Genomic DNA, 25,324 nt, shown 5'->3' with positions numbered 1-25,324 from the left:
AACTACTTAAATCGACTTAAACAAAGCAAAAACACCTGTCAAAAAATAAGGTTAAGGCAGGTAATAGCCAAATGACAAATAATAACTGTTTAGCCACTTGACAACGCCTTAGCAACCAAATTGTTTGGAGCTCAACATGCCGTGATGTCTCCTAAACACATATATTACGTTGGCCAGATGCAATGTTGCCAGAAGAAAAATTTCTGTCGTAACAAGGAATGTGCTTTTTATATAATTTTATTTATGTCTATTGAGTCCTCATTACCCCCAAGTATTTCATTTTTACCCACTTGGGGTAATTTACCCCAGTTTGCCGACCCCTGCCCTAGGGGATAGAACTTTCACCTTTTCAGTAGGTGTTTTGTTGGTATTAAGAATCTTGAAGTGCATTCTAATAATCATTAATAAAATATATTTTATTAATATCTCTTTTGTAATTCTTAAATCGTTTAAAATGGATTACTGGTTAAAAATGGGATGTTTAAATGCACAACAGAAAACAGTGAAGGAAATGAAAATGATGTGACATCCATGAGAAAGAATATGATGCATCCGGATCAAATATCTGTAATGAAAGTAATATTTGTAATGTAATGAAAGTGAACCATCTGTTACTTTCTTAAATTTAGAGTCAACTATAAAAAAAAGAGGGGAGAAAAATCTGTAGGTATACAATGAAGATTGTTAAAAAATTTGGATTTTCATGGACTGGCAACAAAGAAGAGCCTATTCCAGTATCATTTGTTGTGAAACTCTCACAAATGAAAGTATGACTCTCCAACCTAAAGCTCCATTTCAAGACAAAGCATATCAGGAAAAAACTACAGACTTTTTTCAAAAACAGACGTAAAGACCTTTAAAACTGACCAAAATATAATATGTGAAGTGATGGCAGGTGAACAATATGCAAGCTCTAGAAGCTTCATATTGTGTAGCATTCTTAATAGTGAAATCTAAAGCAGCTAAAACAACCTGGCAAAACAGTAAAACCTGCAGTCAAAATAATGGCATAAGTGATGACTGGAGATAAGGCAAGCAAAGTTATAGATCATATTCCTCCCCCCTCTTGGGAACACGATTCTTAGCTGGATACAGTCTTTATCCAACTGAGTTGCTATTACACAGGCAGATGAATCCACTGATATAGAAGATCATGCAAATCTTTCAGTGTTTGTGAGATATGAGGTAAATTAAGAAGTGTATGATGATCTTTTATTTTGCTAATTGTGCCAGATCGTACAACTATGGAAGATAGTTTTACGATCTTCCATAGTTGGAAGATCGTAAAACTTCTATGGCTAAAAATAACAAATATAGAACTGGATTTCACAAAACTAATTTCTTCCTAACAGAAAAATTTCATTCGTCTGATTAAGTTTTTTAATTATTAAAAATTTAAATTTCATAATTTTTGCTTGTGCTGCATGCATGTAACTAAAATGCATTTAATAATTAAAAATGTTTCACGTGTTTGCAATTTATTATAAACACAAATGTTAAAATTAAAAATAAATGCTTTTATACTTATTCGTGTTTAAATGAAATATTATAACTTTGCCCAAATTGCCTTTTGGCTTAGATGGATGTACTGATGGGGTATGCCAATGTTACTAAAATTTCAAAAGGGGTACATAGGTACTGAAAGTTTGGGAAACACTGCTTTATAGAGATACCATGGCTTTGTAAAAAGTAGGTCCTGTAGTAATTAATTCACATTTTATAGTAAAGTGACAGTGGAATTGAAATAATGGAATGGTTCACATCATGACACTGCTGGACTTTGCAAAGACATTTGACAGATACCACATAAGAAACTATAAGAAAAGCAGAAGCAAACAGAAGAGATATGATGGTGGTGGCATGGATAGAAGGGGATGCCAATGTTACTAAAATTTCAAAATAAGAATAGAAGGGGAAGACTGACAGACGTGAAAAATCTCTCATGATATGTAACTATGTAACTTAGTTTCATAGTTACATATAAAGTCTAATTCTAAGAATAGTGAAGAATTCTAAGAACTGCCATATATGGAATTTTCCAGAGACATGTGAAGTATGATGTCAGAATGTCTGAAGATCAATAGATGACCATATATGGAAGTTTCAAGAGACGTGCGCATAAGTACATAAGTACAGTGGAAGTCTGGGCCTATATAAGGCAAGATTTCGAGAAGAACTTTGTCTTAGGGTTTTCACCTTCTCTTACCTGGGTCTGCCACCACGTTAGGTCCGTTGTCAGTCATCGAAAGAGAAGCATTGCTTGTCTTAGGGTTCTCAACCTTCTCTTACCTGTGTCTACTGTCAGTAATCTAAAGAGAAGCGTCATAGATTCTGACTCTTCTACCTGGATCTGCCGCCATGTGAGGTCTGCTGTCGGGGATTGAAAGGAAAGAGTTGCACATTGCCGCCACGTTAAGGGTCCTATAGGGCATGGAATAATTAATGACTTGAACAAAGAAGAAATTTGACAGGAAATCAAGAACAAGCCAGTAGAAGGAAAGAAAGACAAGGAGCACTTATGTGTGAACAAGATTCATGTAAAGGGAAATGCCAAACAAGAATTTTAAGTATTTATGCATGTGATTATTCTGAACAAGAATATACATCAAGTGCATCTGTTTAAGGGTACTATAAGATAATGTAAATTGATACTGAATTAAGGTTATTAAAGGTACGCCTTATAGTCATACCTTGAATAACAGTGTGAGAATTAGGAATAACTGAGAATAACAAAAGAATTGTAATGAAATTACATGTATATGTTAATGTGAATCATACTATAAATATTACATTTTTTATTTATTTAATTAAATGGTTTGTGAACAACACATTGGATTGATTCTGTCAATGCACTATCCTGAAAATTTTGAACCTGCTTAAAGTAGAAGTTTATGTGATTAATAATTAAGCCAAAACTAATTTATGGTAAGGTTTAATATAAGCAGGGAATACAAACAATATCTGCTTTGTCTTTAGTTTAAAATCTTATAATCTCACTCAATACATAGTCTAACTGGCGCAGTCATAAAACAAATAAATTTGATAGACTAATAGAGCTTAAGGATATAGGATCAATTAGAAATAAATAAACGGCAGCAGTCGATAATTAAGGCATCTGCCATTCACAAAGTTTTTAAATAAGGAAAAACAAAGACTAATATAAAAACAATGTTTTATAACAGATGGACATCAGAAGGTGGTGTATAGTGGAATAGAATGAAGGCATATGATGTGTGATTAGTGGAGTGCCCCAGAGCTCCGTACTGGGGGTCACTATTATTTAATTTGTATATTAATGATATAGGGAAAGACTTAGGGGAGATATTCAGTTGTTTACTTATAATGCAAAACTAAAGTGAGGGCAATAATTTATAAAAGTGATATCATGGAGGTTGATTTAAATAAATTGGCAGTGTGAGCAAATGATAATTGTTCTTAAGTCAATGTTGCAAAATGTAAGGTATACTTTGTGATAAAAAGATTACCATACTGATGGTATAGCATAACAGGAAATTGGTGAGGCTAGGGATTTGGGGATGATGGTGGATAGAGATTTGAAATTCAGAAGACATACTGCAAAAGTTGGCAAAAAAGCCAAAGGATTACTTAAATGTGGGAGAACACAATGACAAGTAAAGATGGGGGGGGGATTATTATCACTCTTTATAAGGCTATGATTTGGCAACATCTTGGCTATTCTGGAGAGATTTGGTCACCTGGTTTCTTGGGTATCAGGTGGTGGAGGATTCAGAGATGAATGACCAAGCTGGTGACAGGTGTATAGAATGATCCCTATGAGGACAGATTAAAGGTTTGTGTGTTACAGAGTTTAGTTGACAGGCAAGGAAACGAAACATGATCGAAATTTATAACTTATTGAAGGGATTCTATAAGATTGACACAGAAGAAGAATATGTGATGAGTAGAGAGATGACAAGGGGTTACCCCTGGAAGTTGTATGAGTGTGATTAGTAAGCAGGAGCAAAAAAGTTGCTTGGAGAGTGGTGAATGAGTTTAAGAAGTATGATAGATATGTGAATAATGGCTACTGTGGATCTTCCAATACGAGCCCTTTGACTCCATGGGGATACCCATATAATAATAATAACAACAACAAATTTAATATTATTTATTTTATTACTCAAATGAGTGCAAATATTGCAAGAACATAACATGAAGCTACTCGATTTTCATAAAAATTGATTAATTACGAGGATATAGTTACTTCATTACTGCATGAGACCAGTAACCATGAATATATGTTTACTTTATTATGAAGCAAAATGCCAGTGCCAGATAATATTCTGAAACTGGCAAAGAAATGGCGCTAGCTGAGGAATTAGATAAGTACCAGATTGACATAATAGGGATGACTGAAACAAAAAAGACCAAAACTGGTAAGATCTTTCTGAGCAATAAATACAAAATGTTATATTCAGGCAATGACAATCAAGGAAAAGAAGGAGTAGCTATAGTATTCAACACAAAATACAAGGCTAATCTTCTTGAATGGCAGTCAGTCTCAAGTACAGTAATGTGGGCAAATATGAGAATGGGGAACTGGACAATGAGACTTATTTGTGCCTATGGTCCCACAGAAGGTTCTACTAAGGTAGATGTGGAGGAATTTTTTGAGGCTTTAGAAAATACAACTGACACAATGAAAAAGGAAAAGTTGGTCCTTGTTGGAGATCTAAATAGCAGAGTAGGAAATGATTGTGAGACATACAAAAATATTTTGGGAAAATTTGAAGAAAAGAGCAAAGCTAATAATAATGGCAAATATCTGTTGGATTTCTGCTCAGCACATGGACTGGTTATTACTAACACCATGTTCAAACATAAAAATGTGCACAAATTCACATGGAGAGAAGAAGCTAGGAATAAGAAAAGTCTCATTGACTATGTTATTGTTGATAGTGATGTTTTCTCCCTGGTGCAGGACACTAGAGTGTACAGTGGATTTGAAATTGGAAGTGATCACTATTTAGTCTTGAGCAGGATAAAAATGCATTTCATATTGAAATAAATAACATGTAAGAAAGTTTTAAAGCAAATAAAAGTTGAGCAGCTCTCAGATGTGAACTGTAGATTAAAATACACAAAGATTATTGAAGAAAAAATGAAAGAGTTTGAGAACAGGAATCAAACCTTGGAGATTCAGTGGCAGACTCTGAAGAAATCATTGATTGATTCTGCCAGAGAGGCATCTGGTGAGGTTGTCTGCAAAGATAAAAAAATCAGAACTCCCTGGTGGGCACAGGAAGTTAAAGAGGCAGTGAAGGAAAAGAAGAAAGCATATCAAAAGTTCCTGTCAAATAAGTCAGCTTGTGCTCTTAGAGAATACAGAGACAAATGCAAGAATGCTAAACACTGTGAAAAACTAGCTAAACAAAAGTCATGGGAGGACCTTGGCAAAAATATAAAAAATAAATATCAAGAAGGTGGCAAAATATTCTGGAGGTTGTTGAAGAGGCTTAGGAATGGAGGAAAGAGTGCTGTAAAAGGAGTGCGAGACGATAACGGTGACATGAAAACGGGAGAAAAAGATATCCTTGAAATATGGAGTAATTACTTTGAAAAACTTCTAAATGAAACAAGCAGTGATGACAGCACAGTGGTAAAAAAACACTGCCCAGGCATGCAGACAGGAATACATATCCATAGTTGAAGTAGAAAAAGCCAGCAGGAGTAGATGATATTCGACCACAAATGCTGAAGTATGGTGGTATAAGAGTCTTACATTGGCTGCACTACATAGTTCAGAAAGCTTGGACAGAGGGACGAATTCCCGATGATTGGAGTAGAGCTCTCATAGTATCCATATATAAAAAGGGAAATAAAACTGAATGTGAGAATTACAGAGGTATTTCCCTACTGAGTGTTCCTGGCAAGTATACCTGAGAAACGGTTGAGAAGAATTGTGGAAGAAAAGCTTGGTGAAGAACAAGCTGGATTCAGGTCAAATAGAGGCTGTCAGGATCAGATCTTCACTTTACGACAAATAGTCGAGAAAGCAGGGGAATATAACAAAGATCTGTACTTAAGTTTTGTCGATTTGGAAAAGGCATATGACAAGGTGCCAAGAGAGAAGCTAATCAATATGCTGCAGTTATATGGTGTCAATGGGGCATTATATCAAGCAATACTTAGTCTTTATTTGAGTTGTAAGTCAGCAGTTAGAACTGACGGAAGTACAGGAAGATGGTTTAATGTTAAATCTGGTGTGAGACAAGGATGTATATTATCCCCTCTGTTATTCATTATCTATATGGATCACATTATGAGGGAAAGTGGTATTAAAAATGATATCGAAATTGGAGATGTTAATGTCAGCTCTTTGCTTTATGCGGATGATGTTATACTTCTAAATAAATCCGCTACGAGTCTGCAAGATTCTCTGACTAAATTGAATAGCTGTTGTAATAGATATGGTATGAAGGTCAGCAATAAAAAGACAAAGACAATGAAAATAGGCAGAATCATTGGAAATATCAACTGTGTTGTGAATGGGAAACCTGTGGAACAAGTAAAACATTTCAGCTACTTAGGCACGATTTTTACTGAAGATGGTAAATTAGCTATGGAAATAGACAACGGAATCAGCAAAGCTGGTATGGTGGGAAGTCAATTGAATAAATTCATATGGAATAAGAGAGAAATTAGTCGGAACACTAAATTAGCTGTATACAAGGCAGTTCAAACCAGTTTTAACTTATGGATCTGAGAGCTGGGTCAGAAGTAAAACACTTGACCCAAGATTAGAGACCACAGATATGAGAGTCAGGCGTGAACAGATGGCATCAATGGCAATATCATATTAGAAACGAGGATATTAGGAAAGAACTTGACATTGTCAGCATCCAGGAATGCGTTAGCAGAGCTAATCTCAGGTGGTATGGTCACTTAAACAGAATGGGCAAGGAAAGATTAGCAAAACAAGTGTTCTCTGCCAGGTTGGCAGCAAAACGATCCAGAGGAAGACCAAGATATAGGTGGATTGATACGGTATAATGTGCCTTAGACGATAGAAATATAAGATCTGATAATGTTGGACTCTTGACAAGTAACAGACTGATTTGGAGGAAAATTATAGATAGGAAGTTAGTAATGATGTAATTTTTTCATGTAGTACTATCATATCCTGTACACCCCTTGAGGGTACATGGCAGGAATTTGATGATGATGATGATTAATACAAAAAATGTATTAACATTTCTTATTAATATCTCATAGCATAAAACAGTTACATGAGTGGATAGATGATGTCAAGGAGTGGTGTAGAAAGTCTGAAAGAGTTAAGTCACATTGAAAGGAGTAGCATAAAATAGTGAACACTGCATCAAACATGAACAGACATTGGATCCATGAGAAACGATGATGAGACGTAAATAATAGTACTCAAAATTTCATTTTACAGTAAAAGCATTTACTAAAAAAGGAAATTTACTGCATGTATAAAGGCATCTGTAACATTCAAGTTTTCCTTGTTCACTCCAATGAACAAGAAAAGATGTGTAACAAAGTATCTAGAAACCGAAGTGGTTTCTGTTTTTCAATCTCAATTGTGAACTGTATGTGTTTGTGTTGTTTGTTTATGTGGCTGAGCAAAGTGTCTAATGTCTGGTGGCCATGGGGCCAGATAGCAAAAATATCGTCAATGTATACACAAGCCAGATTTTGAGTTTTAAAGGAGAGGAATCTAGAGAACGTTGCTCAAAATATTCCATGTAAAAGTTAGCAATAGGGGGTATAATGGTGGGCCCTTCACTGTTTACCGGAAACCAATACATACGGGCCAATATATATACACATAAACTTCTACCTTAGGGGTGTTTAAGGGTCAAAGCTGTATAACTGAGAGAAAACTTCCACATAGCCTTTAAAGGAATGCAGAGAACCGACATTAGGCCAGGGCTTCTGACCTAATGTCCAATCTTCACCTTCTTGTGGTGCACCCTGTTGGGTACCTACCTGGATACTGAATGAATGAGGATGAGCTGGCAATTTGGGATTTAGCCAACCAAATTGTATTCTCATTGGCTTAAACCAAAATACAAAATGATGGTACAGCATGACAGAATTCATGCCAGATGGGGCGTCGCCCCGATTAAACAAGGCCCCTGTTGTTTTCGCCAGGGAACCAGGGCAAACAGCGAAAAGTCAGCTACTGGAAAAATCTGAAAACACACCCCAAACCAACATCACCAGAGTTAAAGATCGGTACTATCAACATAAGAAGCCTGAATGGCAAAGAAATGGAGCTAGCTGAGGAAATGGATAAGTACCAGATCGACGTAATAGGGGTGACTGAAACAAAAAAGGCAAAAACTGGTGAGATCTTTCAGAGCAATAAATACAAAATGTTATATTCAGACAATGTCAATCAAGGAAAAGAAGAAGTAGCCATAGTATTCAACACTAAATGGGGCTAATCTTCTTGAACGGCAGGCAGTCTCAAGTAGAGTGATGTGGGCAAATATCAGAATGTGGAACTGGACAATGAGACTTATTTGTACCTATGGTCCCCCAGAAGGTTCTACTAAATTAGATGTGGAGGAATTTTTTGAGGGTTTAGCAAAAGCAACTGACACAATGAAAAAGGAAAAGTTGGTCCTTGTTGGGAATCTAAATAGCAGAGTAGGAAATGATTGTCAGACATACAAAAATACTTTGAGAAAATTTGAAGAAAAGAGCAAAGTTAATAATAATCCAAATACCTGTTGGATTTCTGCTGAGGACAAGGACTGATTATTACTGACATGTTCCAACATAAAAATGTGCACAAATGCACATGGAGAGAAGAGACAAGGAATAAGAAGTCTCATTGACTATGTTATTGTTGATAGTGATGTTTTCTCCCTGGTGCAGGACACCAGAGTGTATAGAGGATTTGAAATTGGAAATGATTATATTTAGTCCCAAGCAGAATAAAATTGAATTCCATTTTGAGAAGAAAAACATGTAAGAAAGTTTTAAAGTGACTAAAAGTGAGCAGCTCTCAGATGTGAACTGCAGACTAAAACAGCGCTTCCCAACTGTGGGCCGCAGCCCCCTTGGGGGCCGTACGTTTTATTGCAGGGCCGTGAAATAATGAAAACAAATGTCAGATGTTTTAAAACTAAGTAGATTTTTTAATCTTAAAAGATACATATTTAATTTTTATTATTTATTATTTCTTTTTTGTTCTTTTTTATATTTTAATGGAAAAAAAATCCCACATTGGTGTTGGTTAATAAATTTTGCTTCCTGCGTATTTCGGCGATTAATGAATATTAGTAAATATATGCTTATTCATATAAGTTTCGTTTCAAAGGTATTGATAAGAAACACAAAAAGATTACAAACCAAAATCTTGAATATAAATTGTATTGAATATAAATACAATAAATATAATAATAATATATGTCAGTATTACGATTTTTTTTTCCGATGGGGGGCATGAAATATAATTTTTTCAAAGGGCTCCTTGGCATCCATAAGTTTGGGAAGCAGTGGACTAAAATACACAAAGATTATTGAAGAAAAAATGAGAGTTTGAGAACAGGAACCAAACCTTGGAGGTTCAGTGGCAAGCCTTGAAGAAAACATTGATTAAGTCAGAGCGGCATATGGTGAGGTTATCTGCAAGGATAGAAAAATCAGAACTCCATGGTGGACACAGGAAGTTAAAGAGGCAATTAGAAAAGAAGAAAACATATCAAAAGTTCCTGGCAAATAATTCAGCTTGTGCTCTTAGAGAATACAGAGACAAATGCAAGAAAGCTAAACACTGTGTAAAACTGGCCAAACAAAAGTCATGGGAGGAATTTGGCAATATAGAAAATTAACATCAAGAAGGAGGCAAAATATTCTGGGGGTTGTTGAAGAAGCTTAGAAATTGAGGAAAGAGTGCTGTAAAAGGGATTAGAGATGATAAAGGTGACATGAAAACGGGAGAAAAAAAAGATATCCTTGAAGTATGGAGTAATAGCTTCAAAAAATTGCTAAGAAGCAGTGGTAGCACAGTGGTAAAAAACACTCACCTGGCATACAGTCAGGAATACATATCCATACTTGAAGTAGAAAAAGCCATCAAAGGCTTGAAATGTGGAAAGGCAGCAGGAGTAGATGATATTCTACCAGAAATGCTGAAGAATAAAAGTCTTACAGTTCTTCTGTAAGACTTTAATAAAAGTTCTTAATATCTTCTATAAAAGTTCTTCTGAACTCTGCAGTGCAGCAGAGTTCAGAAGGCATGGACAGAGGGACGAATTCCCGATAATTGGAGTAGAGCTCTCATAGTACCCATATATAAAAAGGGAAATAAAACTGAATGTGAGAATTACAAAGGTATTTCCCTTCTGAGTGTTCTTGGTAAGATTTATGCAAGTATACTTGAGAAATGGTTGAGAAGAATTGTGGAAGAAAAACTAGTTGAAGAACAAGCTGGATTCAGACCAAATAGAGGCTGTCAGGATCAGATCTTCACTTTACGACAAATAGTTGAGAAATCATGGAAATATAACAAAGATCTGTATTTAAGTTTTCAGGAAAAGGCATATGACAAGGTGCCAAGAGAGAAGCTATTCAATACACTACAGTTATATGGTATCAATGGGGCATTATATCAAGCAATACTTAGTCTTTATTTGAGTTGTAAGTCAGCAGTTAGAATTGAAGGAAGTACAGGAAGATGGTTTAATGTTAAATCTGTTGTGAGACAAAGATGTACCTTATCCCCTCTGTTATTCATTATCTTTATGCATTACATTATGAAGCAAAGTGGTATTAAACCTGATAACCTGATATAGGTTATCAGGTTAAAAAACCTGATATAGGTTACAAAGTTTAGTTGATAGGCAGAAAAATCGCAACTATCCCACATAAAGTTAACAAACTGCCATACATCCAGAACACATACAAAGCCTACAAATACATTTTCAAACATACTGACTACAAACTGGTATTCACTACAAACCAAAAATTGGCAAATCTTCTAAAATCCACTAAATCTCACACACACACAAAGAAATATTAGAACACCACAATGTAGTCTACAAATTCCCTTCCAAAAAGACTGTGATATCACCTACACAGTTTCTACCATCAGGTCTTTATGTGGAAGACTACAAGAACACTTCCGTGACTATAACATCCCTATTCCAGAACATTTAAACACTAAAAAACGCAACAACAAAAAGAAAAATAGAATACGATGTACAGGGAAAACAGAAATAGCAGTTCACTCCCTTGAACAGAAACATACCCGCAAATCGACAAGGCCATCATAATAGGCAGACAAGAGAATGAAACAATGCTTAGAATATCAGAAACGATAGCCAGAAAATGTGACAAAACTCAATCAACATTCACAAACCCTACATAATTTCCGAGTGTTTGGAGCTCCATAACATAAAAATTAGCTAACTCTGACCAATAGGCGATAACACAAACACTTCAAAGGAAGAAACACCAAGCCAATGCGACATAGCATCCACTTCCTCCATGAGTTCAGACGACGACCCACTAGTCAAAACGGCTCTCACCCCATCAACCCTCTCCCTAGCTCCCTTTTTCCATAAACCCTTCCCCTTCCTAAAAAAACAGCTTCTATTTTCAGGCCCCTTTTTCATCTTTTTCCCACCCTACAAAAAAAGTGCCCCACTCACCCTTAAAAATAACATATGTATATATTATATGAAAAACCCCGGTTTTTTTAAATTATTTCTCCCACATTGCCTAGGCCCCCCACTCCCCTTTCAACACCATAACAGCAGAAGTATGCACACCCACAGAAAGAAGACAACAATATCCAAGAAAAGTTATGTGTGAATTTTCTTCTATTATGCCACATATATTTGTCTCTAAAATACATCTGCAATGCCCTAAGAATTCTTGAGTAAAAAAAAGCCAATGACATTAAAAAAAACAGGTACTCCTAAACAAAAGCAGGCAAAATATCCGTAAAAATAATAAGGATAAACTAGACTACGTAACCATTCCATACATTAAAGGGACATCAGATAAAATAAACAGAATACTACAGAATTACAACCTTAAAGCCACCTTTAAACCTCCTGCAAAATTAAAGAGCTTACTCAACTCATTCAAAGACCCACCCCCTCCATTGGCCCACTCTGGAGTATATCGTATTTATTGCACCTGTAATCTACCCTATATAGGGGAAACAGGACACACAATTCCTATCAGACAAAAAGAACATAAATGACACATTAAATATAATAACTATGGTGAATAAAATAACTGGCCTTTCTGATCATGCCCTGAACACATAGAAATTGAATGGAAAAGCACCCGTTGTTTACATCACACCAAAACATGGTAAGAACATAAATTTAAGGAAACCTGTGAGATTCTTATCAACCACCATAATCTTAACAATAATGATGGTATAAAAATCCCAAGAATATGGGAGGCACATATTCTTTCCACTTAACCTTTCTCCTTGAGAGTTAACTATAAATAGGACCATAGATAATCCAGGATCTTAAATCTAATATAACAATTGTCATGTCAAATTAGGACATCATTGTACAATAATAAAACTATCTATATGAGAGAATGTTTCTCTGATGTTATCTTAAACAGAATACAGTTTTGATCTAGTTTTTTGTTTTATTAAATTAATGTATTTTATTTATTTATATTTTATTTTTCACTACAACTCTTGGCAGTAGAATAACTGTTGATCAAATCACTGTCTCTTTATTATATCGTGAGATGTACGTGTGTGTGGTCTAAAAGGTTCTCAGCCTCAACCATAGATGGCAACACTATCGGCAAGATTTTTTTTTCTAAGTTACTAAATCTGTCATAAGCAACGATGTGAAATTGAAAGTCATTCTATCAAGTAGTTTGTTTTATACAGCTGTCTGAAGCAAAAGTTTATCAGTATCGCTCGAAATGGATAAAATTGAGTATCGTGCAGTTATAAAATTCTTTGTAAAAGAAGATTTAACGCAAAAGAAATTCATTCGAAATTCATAAATCTTTGTGGGAACTCTTCTCCTTCATTTTCGACAATGGTCATGTTTAAACGTGGCCATACCAGCCTTGAAGATGAGCCACATAAATGGCATCCAAAAAGTGTAACAACACCAGAAATCATTGATCAAGTGCAAAATATGGTATTGAATGACCAGCGAGTCAAACTATGTGGAATTGCTAAGACTATAGGCATTTCAAAAGAACATGTAGGATATATTTTGCATGAAGAATTGCAAATGAAACAGCTTTGCTCAAGATGGGTGCCGCACTTGTTCAGAGCAGATCAAAAACGCACTCGCATGAAAATCTCTGAACACTGCTTGGAGCATTTTAACAAGAATAGAACTGATTTTATGCGTCGATTTATTACTATGGAGACTTGGATTCACCATTACACACCAGAATCCAAACAGCAGTCAAAACAGTAGACACAAGCCATTTGTTCTGTACCAAAGAAGACAAAATCGGTTCCAAAAGCAGGAAAGGTCATGGCATTGGTGTTTTGGAATGCTAGAGGCATTTCGTTTATTAATTATCTTGAAAAGGGTAAAACAATAACCGGGGAATATTATTCGTATCTTTTAACTAGACTAGATAAAAAAATTCATGAGAAAAGACCTAGTTTGCAGAAGAAAAAATCATCTTTCATCAAGACAATGCACCGGCTCACGAAGGTATTTTGGCAATGGGAAAATTGAGGGATCTGCACTATGAACTGTTGGAACATCCACCCTATTCCTCAGATTTGGCTCCCTCTAACTTCTATCTCTTCCAAAGACTAAATCTCTTCCTCGGTGGTCAGTGTTTTTCTTCAAATAAAGAAGAGATTGCAGTTGTAGAGGGATATTTTGCAGATCTTACTGAAAACCAGTACAGGGACTGGATAATGGTGCTGGAACATCGCTGGAATAAATGTATTAGTCTTAAGGATATTATGTTGAAAAATAAAAATAATTTTGTAATTATAAATTTGTTTTTTTATTGTTAGGCCGAGAACTTTTCAGACCACCCTTGTAATTCAGCTTGTCTCTATATATGTGTGTGTACTCCAGATGACGATCTTAATATGAAGGTCGAAAAGTCGGATGAAGCAAAATTAAAATAGTTATTTATAACACGGTTGTAGAGTCCATAATTTGTCTAAAATTAATACTGATCACCATGTAACACTAAAGGAAAGGATTCAAGCTTTAGTATTTATGTCACAGATTTGCTGGCAGGTCAATATGGAAAAAACAACTGAGAGATATAACATGCAGAAATCTTATGCTAATAAAACCAGCATATTTTATGAAATATACTACTGCATTGCTGTCCAGTGGATGTTAGCGACTCTCTTAGCAACTCAGAGCATAGCATCTGAATTTCCTTTTCAAAGGAATGTCCTTTCCTCATCCACTGTCAGCCTTTTGTTCCAGTGATGGATAGTTTGACACTGGACAAGAAAATCATCTACCACCCAAAGATATTCACAAACATTCAAGTGAGAAGCAATATCCATTCAGTCAATCAAACCGGCTTTTGCTTTGGAGCTATTAATTAGCGAGACCAAGAAACTAGCATTTTGATCACCTGTTTTTTGAAACCATCCATTTACCTTTAAAGAACTGCAACTGTAATATTGTATTCTTAAAAAAAACTGCACAACCATAAAATGATGGTGTGCAATCTTATGCTCATAGGAAGGTAAAGTTAAACTTCATATATTTTAACAAAATATAATAAAAAAAGTATAAGCATATCATAATCTTTATTTTATTCAGCACAGATAGTTTTAAAAAATTAAAAGATAAGAATGATTACACACTCCTACCCTCACCCCAAAAAAGGGTTTATGTAACATGACCAAAAACTAACTTTTCACATTAATTCTGACATGCTCATCGAAAATTTGTACCTAAAATTTTTGCATCATATCACAGTTCAAACGAAAACAATTACAATTTCTCATAAATTATTGTAAAAAATAATCACTGCTTACTAAAATGTTGAACAAATTAATGGGAAGAATGAGAATTTTGGGGAAGCAGTGAAATTTAGAGGGGGAAATAGCAGTATGATATCATAATAAAAATGTACATGTTAAGTATTCAGAGACTGTGTGAGGGTAGGCTGAAAATAGTTGTACGAAATAGTTGTTTTAGAAGTAAAATTGAAAGATTTAATGTAATAACTATTGCTATAAATACCATCAAATAATTGAAGGGAAAAATAATAAATATCAGACGAGTTTTGTAAAACATGTAAGCTCCTATTAGACATTTCATCAATGCATCTGTATGCAAGATAGCATTAAATTCCAGGACTTTAGCTAGATGGATTTTATGGAGATTTGGCATTCAAAATCTTCATAAAAAATTTTTGAACCATTCCAGTTATTATTGAAAGATTATTTGCAAAATTACAAAATGAGGAGAAGCAAAACTTGTATGTATTACAAAATTCACTAGCAAAGTGTTGCGAGGAGAACTAGCAGTGTATGTGAACAGTGTTACAAAAAGAGTTTTATATTTTTCTTTCTTAATTATATCATATATATTTTTTATAATAGTGCTTTTATGTGATAGTCAAACTGTATATAATCATTGTTACTTTGGCACTGCAGTACTAAAAGTGTTTACTTAAGCTGTTAGTTTGATTAATGCGAAAGTGCTAGTTAAAGTTACAAAAATGATTTGGTGATATCCTCATAGGATGTAGCTATGAATGTGGTATTCACACTCCCACCTGTTGGTGAGTGATCATGAGATATTGGTTTGGAAGGTAGTCAAACAGGAAAAAGTGGGTTGATGAATTGTATAGAAAAGATGCTGACAGTGCATGGGAAAAGATAAGACAGTATCTAACAGAAGCAATGCATGACCACATACCAAGAATTAAGAGAATAGATAGAGTAGGTGAGATTATGAACAGTGAAATCAAGCAAGCAGTGTCACAAAAGAAGTTATGGAGGAAGTAAAAGACAGTTTATAGTGAACAGATGCATCAAGAATATAAACTGCAGTCCAGAAAAGAAACAAACATGATTAAAAATGAAAAAGTAGAATATGAAAGGAGACTGGCCAGTCAGGTTAAAGCTAATCCAAGGGAATTTTTCTGCTATGTGGCAAACAAAAGAAAAATAATTATGGCAGGTTGACAGTGGTGGATAGTTATGGATAACCATAACAAATGATCTAGTGGAATTATTTAATGAACACTTTATCAGTGTATATCAGTTGGTGTGAATGATGTACAACATGCAGCAAGGATTAGGAGAATTAAAGGTGAAAGAATCAGAGGTGCATCAAGTGTTGCTTGGGTTAGATGTTAAGGTTGTGGGAATGGATTACAAAGGCAAATTAAATAAGAAACTATAGGAAACTTATGCTGCCATGATATCAGGTTTTTGTTTCTCCAAGAAACATATTTCTGCATATATAAAGATATAAAAACTTTAATAGATAGATATCCACTTCTTTCTTCCAGGAATTGAAGCCATATTTATACGGTACCCACTACATCATAGCAGCTGGAGACTGGAATTGTATTGAAAACCTCACATTAGACAAAATAGGACCACCCACACACACACATAGGAATGGAAAAGTGGGATAAGTATAGTTAAAAACATGTCAACAATGCTCAACTAGCAGACATACGGAGGATTCGCAATCCTAATCTCCAGACTTAAATGAATCAAGGCATTGGTACCCATCTTGATTGAATTTATATCTCTTCTTCCCTTATAAATAAGATCATTCAGATAAAACATCTCGACATCAACATGTCAGATCATAATCCAGTTCTACTGAAGTTCCACTGCATGGAATAAGTAGAGATCAGTTCTGGACCATGGAGACTTCTACCAAATTTTCCATTGATCTTTTCAATGAAATTCCAGCCTATCTATTCAAATTAGAATAACGCTACATGGAATTGAGATATGTGGTCAAAATTCAAACAAGCAGTAAAACAGAATATGATGGACCCCTTTCCTTCATGCTTACACAGTGATCAGAATTATGGAGACAACTGCCGTGTTAGAGCAAAACTTTAGTTTAATATAAATCAAAATGAACACTCTATGTTTTGACCTTCGTATCAAGGTCATCATCTGGAGCATATATATATATATATATATATATACACACACACAAAGAAACAAGCTGCACTACAATCTACATGGTTTGCTAAAGTTACTGACCAACTGTTACAACAATTATTGGAGTGACCTCTGGTGGAAAAAAAAAAACTCTGCTACATCAAAGCTACGGTCCTATTATTATTATCTATTAGGTTACAAAATTAAATTGGGCTGGAGAGCAATATGTTTATATATATATATACATATAAATTCCAAACAACTGGTATGGAATAGTTTCCAATAAAAGCTGAAAATTGCTTAAAGTCATAAAGTCAGGGTATGCTGGAAACTAAGTAGGCTGAATGTGTGCCATCCAAATTCTTGGAATTTTTATGCCACATTATTGTAGAGATTAGGGTGGTTAATCAGAATTTCAAAGGCTTCTTTAAATTTTTGTTCATACCAGGTTTTTTGTATGATGTAAAGAGCAAGTACCTTTCCAATCAATTTGGTGTAGGGTGTTGAGAGCGTGATCTGAGAGGCTGCTTCACCAAAATTGTTATATTGATAACAATTTTGGTGAAGTCCAGGCCTTCTGAACTATGCAGTGTAGCTACTGTTACTTTTATACCTCCATACTTGAGCATTTCTGGTCGAATATCATCTACTCCTTATGCCTCTCACATTTGAAGCTTTTGATGGCTTTTTTTTCTACTTCAAGTATGGATATGAATTCCAAACTGCATGCCTGGTCAGTGTCTTGTACTACTGTGCTGTCACTGATTGTTCCGTTTAGCAATTTTTCGAAGTATTTACTTCATACATCAAGAATATCTTTTTCACCAGTTTTCACGTCACCTTTATCACCTCTAATTTCTTTTAAAGCACTCTTTCATCCATTTCTGAGCTTCTTCAACAACCTCCAGAATTTCTTGACCCCATCTTGATATTTATTTTCTATTCTCTTACCAAAGTTTTCCCATGACTTTTGTTTAGCTAGTTTTTCACAGTGTTTAGCTCTCTCACATTTGTCAGTGTATTCTCTATGAGCACAAACTGAATTATTTGCCAGCAACTTTTGATATGCTTTCTTCTTTTCCTTAACTGTCTCTTTAACTTCCTGAGTCCACCATGGAGTTTTGATTTTTCTATCCTTGCAGACAACCTCACCACATGTCTCTCTGGATGAATCAATCAATGTTCTGTAGGTAGTTTTCGGTATTCAGACCACGTATTAATATAAAAAGTTTATTAAAAATAAACAAAAAACCCAAAAAGTTTTCTGCACCATAAGCCATACATCATCAGGGGTAATGGTACATACAAGTTTTCCACAACAAAATCTTATTGACAATTAATTACACATATTAGATGTATTTAATAAATTCACATCTGTGTTAAATAATTGAGAAACCAGAATACAAATGATATATTCATTACTCTATGTGTGTTGGAACACTGCTGGTTGTTGTACTATTTTGTGGTTCATGTGTGCTACATCCTACGTTTACAATCAATGTTTTCTTCAAGGCTTGCCACTGAAACTCCAAAATTTGGTTCCTGTTCACAAACTATCATTTTTTTAAAATAATATTTGTGTACTTCAGTCTACAGTTCACATCTAAGAGCTGCTCAACTTTTATTCGCTTTCAAACTTTCTTACATGTTCTTCTTTTCATTATGAAATTCAATTTTATCCTGCTCAAGACTAAATGGTGATCACTTCCAATTACAAATCCTATGTACACTCTAGTGTCCTGCACAGAGAAAATATCACTATTAACAATAACACAGTCACTGAGACTTTTCTTATTGCTTGCCTCTTCTCTCCATGTGAATTTGTGCACATTTTTATGATGAAACATGGTGTTAGTAATAACCAGTCCATGTCCTGAACAGAAATCCAACAAGTACTTGCCATTATTATTAGCTTTGCTCTTTTCTCCAAATTTGTCCAAAACATTTTGATATGTCTGAGAATCATTTCCTACTCTGCTATTTAGATTCCCAACAAGGACCAACTATTCATTTTTCATTGTGTCAGTTGTTTCTCTAAAGACTCAAAAATTCCTCCATTTCTACCTTAGCAGAACCTTCTGTGGGACCATAGGCACAAATAAGTCTCATTGTGCAGTTCCCCATTCTGATATCTGCCCACTATGGCTACTCCTTCTTTTCCTTGATTGTCATTGCCTGAATATAACATTTTGTATTTATTGCTCAGAAAGATCTCGCCAGTTTTTGCCTTTTTTGTTTCAGTCACCCTTATTATGTCGATCTGGTACTTATCCAATTCCTCAGCTAGCTCCATTTCTTTGCTATTCAGGTTTCTTATGTTGATAGTACCAACCCTGAACTCTAGTGATATTGAGTTGATGCATTTTAGGATTTTTCCAGTAGCTGACTTTTTTGCTGTTTGCCCTGGTTCCCTGGCAAAAACAATGAAGGTCTTGTTTAACCAGGCAATACCCCAGCAAACATGAAATTCTGTCATGTTGTACCATCATTTCATATTGTGCTTTAATTGTTGAAAGATTTTCACTTGGTTATAACTATAAATTAAAGATACCAAGAAATTATAAACTTGGTTTAATCCTTTATCCAGGTGTAAGCAAACAAAGTTTGGGCCTGAAGTATTTTCAGGACTGGGGCAACTCGTGGTAAAGGTGGTATGACTTCACATCACTTGCCTCAGTATACTATAATGCAAAGCACATCTCCTTGCAGACATGTATAATGCTATGCACTGAAGAGACCTAAATAAAGGCCGAAACTGGTCTGGGTAGTGACCCTTCCCATAATGCATAGCATTACACATGTCGGCAAGGAGATGTGCTTTGCATTATGGGATACTAAGGCAAGTGATGTGAAGTTATACTACCTTTACCAGGAGTTGCCCCATTCCTGAAAATACTTCAGGCTCAAACTTTGTTTGCTTACACTTGGATAAAGGATTAAACCAAAGTATAAAATTTCTTGGTTAAATCCCAAATTACCAGCCCATCCTCATTCGTTCAGTATCCAAGTAGATACCTGGTGGATGCTGGCCTGGTTGGCTGAGTGGTCAGCGTATCCAATCTCCAGCAAAAAGGCTGCGGGTTAGAATCCTGCCGTGGGTATCGATGTTTGCGATTGTCTGTAAAAACACTAGTGGTGATGATGATGAGCGATAGATGACATTGGTGTAGATGATGATGATGGTTGCTTTTCGTTGTAGTTAGTGGAGTGAGTGGTGGAGACAAAGAGTTGTAGAGTAGGTGCTCTCCCTCGATGAGTCTTTGGATTCCCAGATGTGTTACGCAATAATAATACCTAACAGGGTGCACCACAAGAAGGTTAGGATTGGGCATTAGTTCAGAAGCCCTGTCGGTTCTCTGCATTCCTTTAAATTCTATGTGCAGTCTCCTCTCGGTTATACAGCTTTGACCCTTAAGCACCCCTTGATCTCTAACAAAAGCACTGGCAAATAAACTAGCAAATTTCTTTGTTAAAGAATTTAAATTTTGGTTTCATTAGGATCTGCGGTGTCAAAAGAAAATTATATGTTTAGAGTAGATAAGATGAAAATGTGTTGATGTGTAATAAAAAATATACCATAATTTCTGGAAAACCTTTTTTAATGAAAATACTACTATTTGATAGTGTATCTTTGAATAATGAAAATTTGTTACAAATTTCACAGTGTTTGAAAATTCATCTTTGCATAATCTTAAATTGTACTGTTATGTAAATAATTAAAGGAACCTCGGTGTAATGTATATTTACCCCATATTAGTATACCAGATATGCAGATGATATAATTTTTGCACACTCCAGAAGACTGTAACATAATGATTGAAGACCTATATCATTAAAGTAGAAAAGTCGGTCTAAAAATAAACAGAGAAAAACACTAAAATTCATGTTTAATCATTTTGTAACACCAATAAACATAAAAATAGAAAACAATTTTTTGGAAAGAGTCTCTTCATATACATGCTTAGGTCATCTCATTGATCTAAACTGTGGACTCCAAAAGGAAATAAATAGAAGAGTTCAATTTGCCTGGAGTTCATTCAGAAAATTAAAAAGCATTTTTCAAAACAATGATGTCCCACTCTTAAAAGGAAGACATTTAACCAGTATATACTTCCAGTCATCACATATGGTTGTGAAACTTGGTCTCTAACAAAAGCACTGGCAAATAAACTAGCAACAACTCAAAGAAATATGGAGAGGTTGATGCTAGGCATCACATTAAAAGATAAGCGAAACACCTGGATAAGAAGCCAGACTCATATCACTGACATCATTCTTCAACACGAGCGACTAAAATGGAAATGGGCTGGGCGTCTATCCAGAAGAGAAGATGAGCGATGGACCATTATACTAACGAACTGGATTCCAAAAGAAGGGAAACGAGGCCAAGGATGTCCTAAAAGAAGGTGGCATGATGAATTGTCAAATTTTATTGGGCAAAATTGGTCAACCATTGTCAAGAACAGAGAAAGGTGGAAGGAACTGGAGGAGTCCCTTGTCCAGCAGTGGACAGAAAATGGCGGAAAAGAAGTACACCATAGTGCAGTAAAAGTGATTTTAAAATCAATCCTGTCCTCCTGCTTGTAATAATTCCATTCTACTGGAAAAAAACAATTTCAAAATTATCTTAAAAAATAATATCTAAAAAATAATAATTCTTAAAAAATAATTAATTTGATGAATTTAATGAAATTCAGTATATAGGATCACTCTAAATTTGTTGACTAATATCAATGTTTCATTTGGATCATTAAAATGGTCCGAATGAAGCAACTTGTAATAATGAATGAGACAACTATAATAATGAATATTATGACTATACAATACTCTTACAACGTATCTTAGTGGGATACAGTTCTGTAAAGCATTTACAGATGCTTTACATAACTGTCCCTAAATTCATATTCACGAATTTAGGGACACAAAACACACGTGTTGAAATAAATTAGTGAATATGAATGCTGATCAAAATGTAACCTTAAAAGAAAGAGACTAACATAAACAAATCTTACCTTTGGCTCAAGAATATTTCTTGTGTGCAACATTTTCCCCTCTTCATCATCTTCACTATCAGACTCTTGTTGAATTTCAACTGGGTAAAATGCAGTATTTAATGTTTCTAAACCCAGACATAAGGCCTCTTTCATTTTTGGAATCAATTCGGCTTCACGCTGCTCTTTTGTTTTCTAAGGGTAAGATAAAAATAAAATTCATATTTTACAGTGAAAAATGTTTTATATCATAGTATATAATGTTTTAGCTGATCTCTAAGCAGAATTTCTCATTAGGTGCTTGGGCATCAATTATTTTATATGAAGCTGAAATCTTCGGCAATGTTCATCTACTGTATTTTGTTCCATCAAGTCGTTTTTGACTCCTGGTGATTTTATGAACATATGTTCTCCATTCAGATCTGTCCCTAGCCATATCTTTCAGAATTTCTAGTCGCATTCCAGTTGCATCTTTAACTCCATCCACCCATCTAATTCTTGGTCTTCCTCTTCTCCTGCTTCCGTCAACTTTAGCAAGAATCATCTTCTCCAGACTGTCATTGCTCGTATAATATGTCCAAAGTACAACAAATTTTGCTTGATGATCATAGCTTTGAGGCAGCAATCTATTCTGTCTATCACTGATTTATCATAGAAAGTTTTTAACTTGAGTATATTATGTATTCAAGATACCTAGTAATTTTATATAAACTTGGATTTTAATCCTATTTCTCAAGTAAGCAAACATACAAGTAAGTCAAGTTTGCGCCTGCACGTAGTGCCAGTCTGAGGCAACTCGTGGTAAAGGTGGATTAAACTCCAATCACTTTCCTTAGTATTTTTCCCCTAATATAAAGCACATCCCCTTGCAGAGATGCATGATGCTATGCATTAAAGGCAATGGTCACTACCCATACCGGTTTCGACCTTCATTGAGGTCTCGTCAGTGGGAGCTAGACCTGAAAATACTATGGTTGAAGTAATGCAGAGCTTATGAATTTTACCTAAACAACTTCCCACAAGGTGTTTTGACCTTATTAAATAAAATCTCAGGATGAGAGATAGACGTAGAAAGTTTTTTTAACTTGAGTATATTATGTATTCAAGATACCAAGTAATTTTATATAAACTTGGTTTTTAATCCTATTTCCCAAGTAAGCAAACAGACAAGTAAGTCAAGTTCGCGCCTGCAGGTAGTGCAAGTCTGAGGCAACTCGTCGTAAAGGTGGATTAAGCTCCAATCACTTTCCTTGTTATTTTACCCGTAATGTAAAGCACATCCCCTTTACATAAAAAACTTCCTACATCTATCTCTCATCCTGAGATTCTGTGATTGGATTCTGGGATTTCCAATCATCCTGTGATTGGAGCTTAATCCACCTTTACCACGAGTTGCCTCAGACTTGCACTACCTGCAGGCACAAACTTGACTTACTTGTCTGTTTGCTTACTTGGGAAATAGGATTAAAAACCAAATTTATATAAAATTACTTGGTATCTTGAAGACACTGATTTATTGGTTTGCTTCGCAGTCCATGATATTCTTAGTAAGAGTCTCCAAACCCATAATCCAAATGCATCTATCTTCTTCTTTCAATCTTTCTCAGCATCCAACTTTCACATCCATATAGTACCACAGGGAATACCATTGCTTTCACATCCGTATAGTACCACAGGGAATACCATTGCTTTCACAATTCTCATTTTTGTTGTGAGGCTAATATCTTTAAAAGTTCTTGATTAAACTTGTCATCATTGCTTTCCTTACGAGTAATAATCTTCTTCTAACTTCTTCAGTACAATACCAATTGTACTGAAGAAGTTAGAAGAATCTTTATCAATTTGGGATCCTAGGAGAACAAAATTGTTAACCACTTCCATTTTTTCCCTATCTACTTCAAAATCATTAAGTTCCCATGTTGCCATAACTTTCGTCTTTTGGGGGTTAAGTTTAAGACCATATTTAGCATTTTCTTCTTTAACTTTCATAATAAGTTCCTCCAAGGCCGGCCATCTCGGGGATGCGATGGGTGCAATGCACCCAGGCCCCCACGATCAAGTGGGCACAGTCGGTACACATTTGCAGAAACATATATTTTATTTTATTTTTTTCTTCTTCTAATTTTGCTTATAACTAAAGGGATTTTATCGACATGATTTTAGGGCCTCCGGTAATAATAATATCTCTGTGTTTCTCTATTATGTTAGGGTTTTTGCTAGTGTATAAAAATTAACAAACATGATTTCGTTTTTACCCTAAAATGCCCGATTCATCATTAGTTTTTTCCTAATCTGTTACTTGTTGGCTCGTTATCGAAACCGTTGAAAAAATATTTATTATATTCTTTATATATGGTTAGTCTAGAGCAGGGGTGAAACAACCATTAACATGCCTGCCAAACGTGGCATGCCAATGACTTTTTTCCGGCACGCAACTCAGGGCTCATCTTAAAAAATAATTAAATAAAAAAATACATTTCAACATCTTCGCTGACACATTTTAATTTAATATAATACAATTTTATTAAGTACAGCTATACCAAATAAAAATGCAATAATTAATTAAACTCTACCAACTGTTTCATAATAATAAGTAATAAGAAAATTAGAAACAAACATCCTATTTCCAAGCCATCGATATATCTCCACGATATACTGATGTACAAGTTTAGTCCAGTTCAGATGTTGCATTATTCGTCAGGCATCCAGACGTGCGTGACTCCTTTACCATCATTTTATATATCTTTTCATGTTTCATAAATATCCGTTTTCTAAAGTGTATTAGAATTTGGATTTTATTAAATCGTAAGTCATTAAAATATGAATTGGAAGTATTTATTGTCAATTAATATGTTTAACTTATTAGATATAAAAGCAAATTTCCTTTACATTGAATTCCGGAAACTAAAGTTTTCAGTTTTTTTCGTAAAATTCCCCCATACATTGCAATTGCTATTTCCTGCCTACCCAAATAGCACCATCTGCTTTCCCATTATTTCAAGCAAAAATTAGAAGTAATTTACAAGACTTGAGATACTTAATGAACAATCCTTCATGAATGACTAATGAACAGACAGCCATGGTATAGTTCACCCACCGATTAGAGATCCTTCGACACTTCTGCGCATCTCAGAAAAAGGAGAATCCATTCCGATAATAGGGTAATCAGTCCGCATAGTGGGATGAGTTGTTTATTATTACTGGTCGGAAAATTTACTTCTCTTTTATGATTATTTAGTTAATTATGTTCCTTGTATAA

The 25,324-nt window shown here is 34.9% G+C and overlaps 1 protein-coding gene across 3 annotated transcripts in view; it reads right to left on the bottom strand.

The window, feature by feature from the left end:
• Positions 1-25,324, bottom strand: part of LOC150098282 (uncharacterized) — a 709,319-nt gene that overhangs the window by 565,129 nt on the left and 118,866 nt on the right. For all 3 annotated transcript variants that reach the window (XM_090406261.1, XM_090406264.1, XM_090406263.1), the window contains exon 6: positions 22,087-22,260. In XM_090406261.1, the coding sequence (XP_090262387.1) occupies positions 22,087-22,260 (174 nt within the window). The remainder of the gene's footprint in view (positions 1-22,086; positions 22,261-25,324) is intronic.

This window comes from Typopeltis vanoorti, chromosome 16 (genome assembly GCF_054136105.1).
Source record: "Typopeltis vanoorti isolate ZY-2024b chromosome 16, IOZ_Tvanoo_1.0, whole genome shotgun sequence".
In the NCBI taxonomy this organism is placed as follows: domain Eukaryota; kingdom Metazoa; phylum Arthropoda; class Arachnida; order Uropygi; family Thelyphonidae; genus Typopeltis; species Typopeltis vanoorti.
Note: the sequence above shows the minus strand (reverse complement) of the source record. Positions and strands in the feature narration are given on the sequence as shown.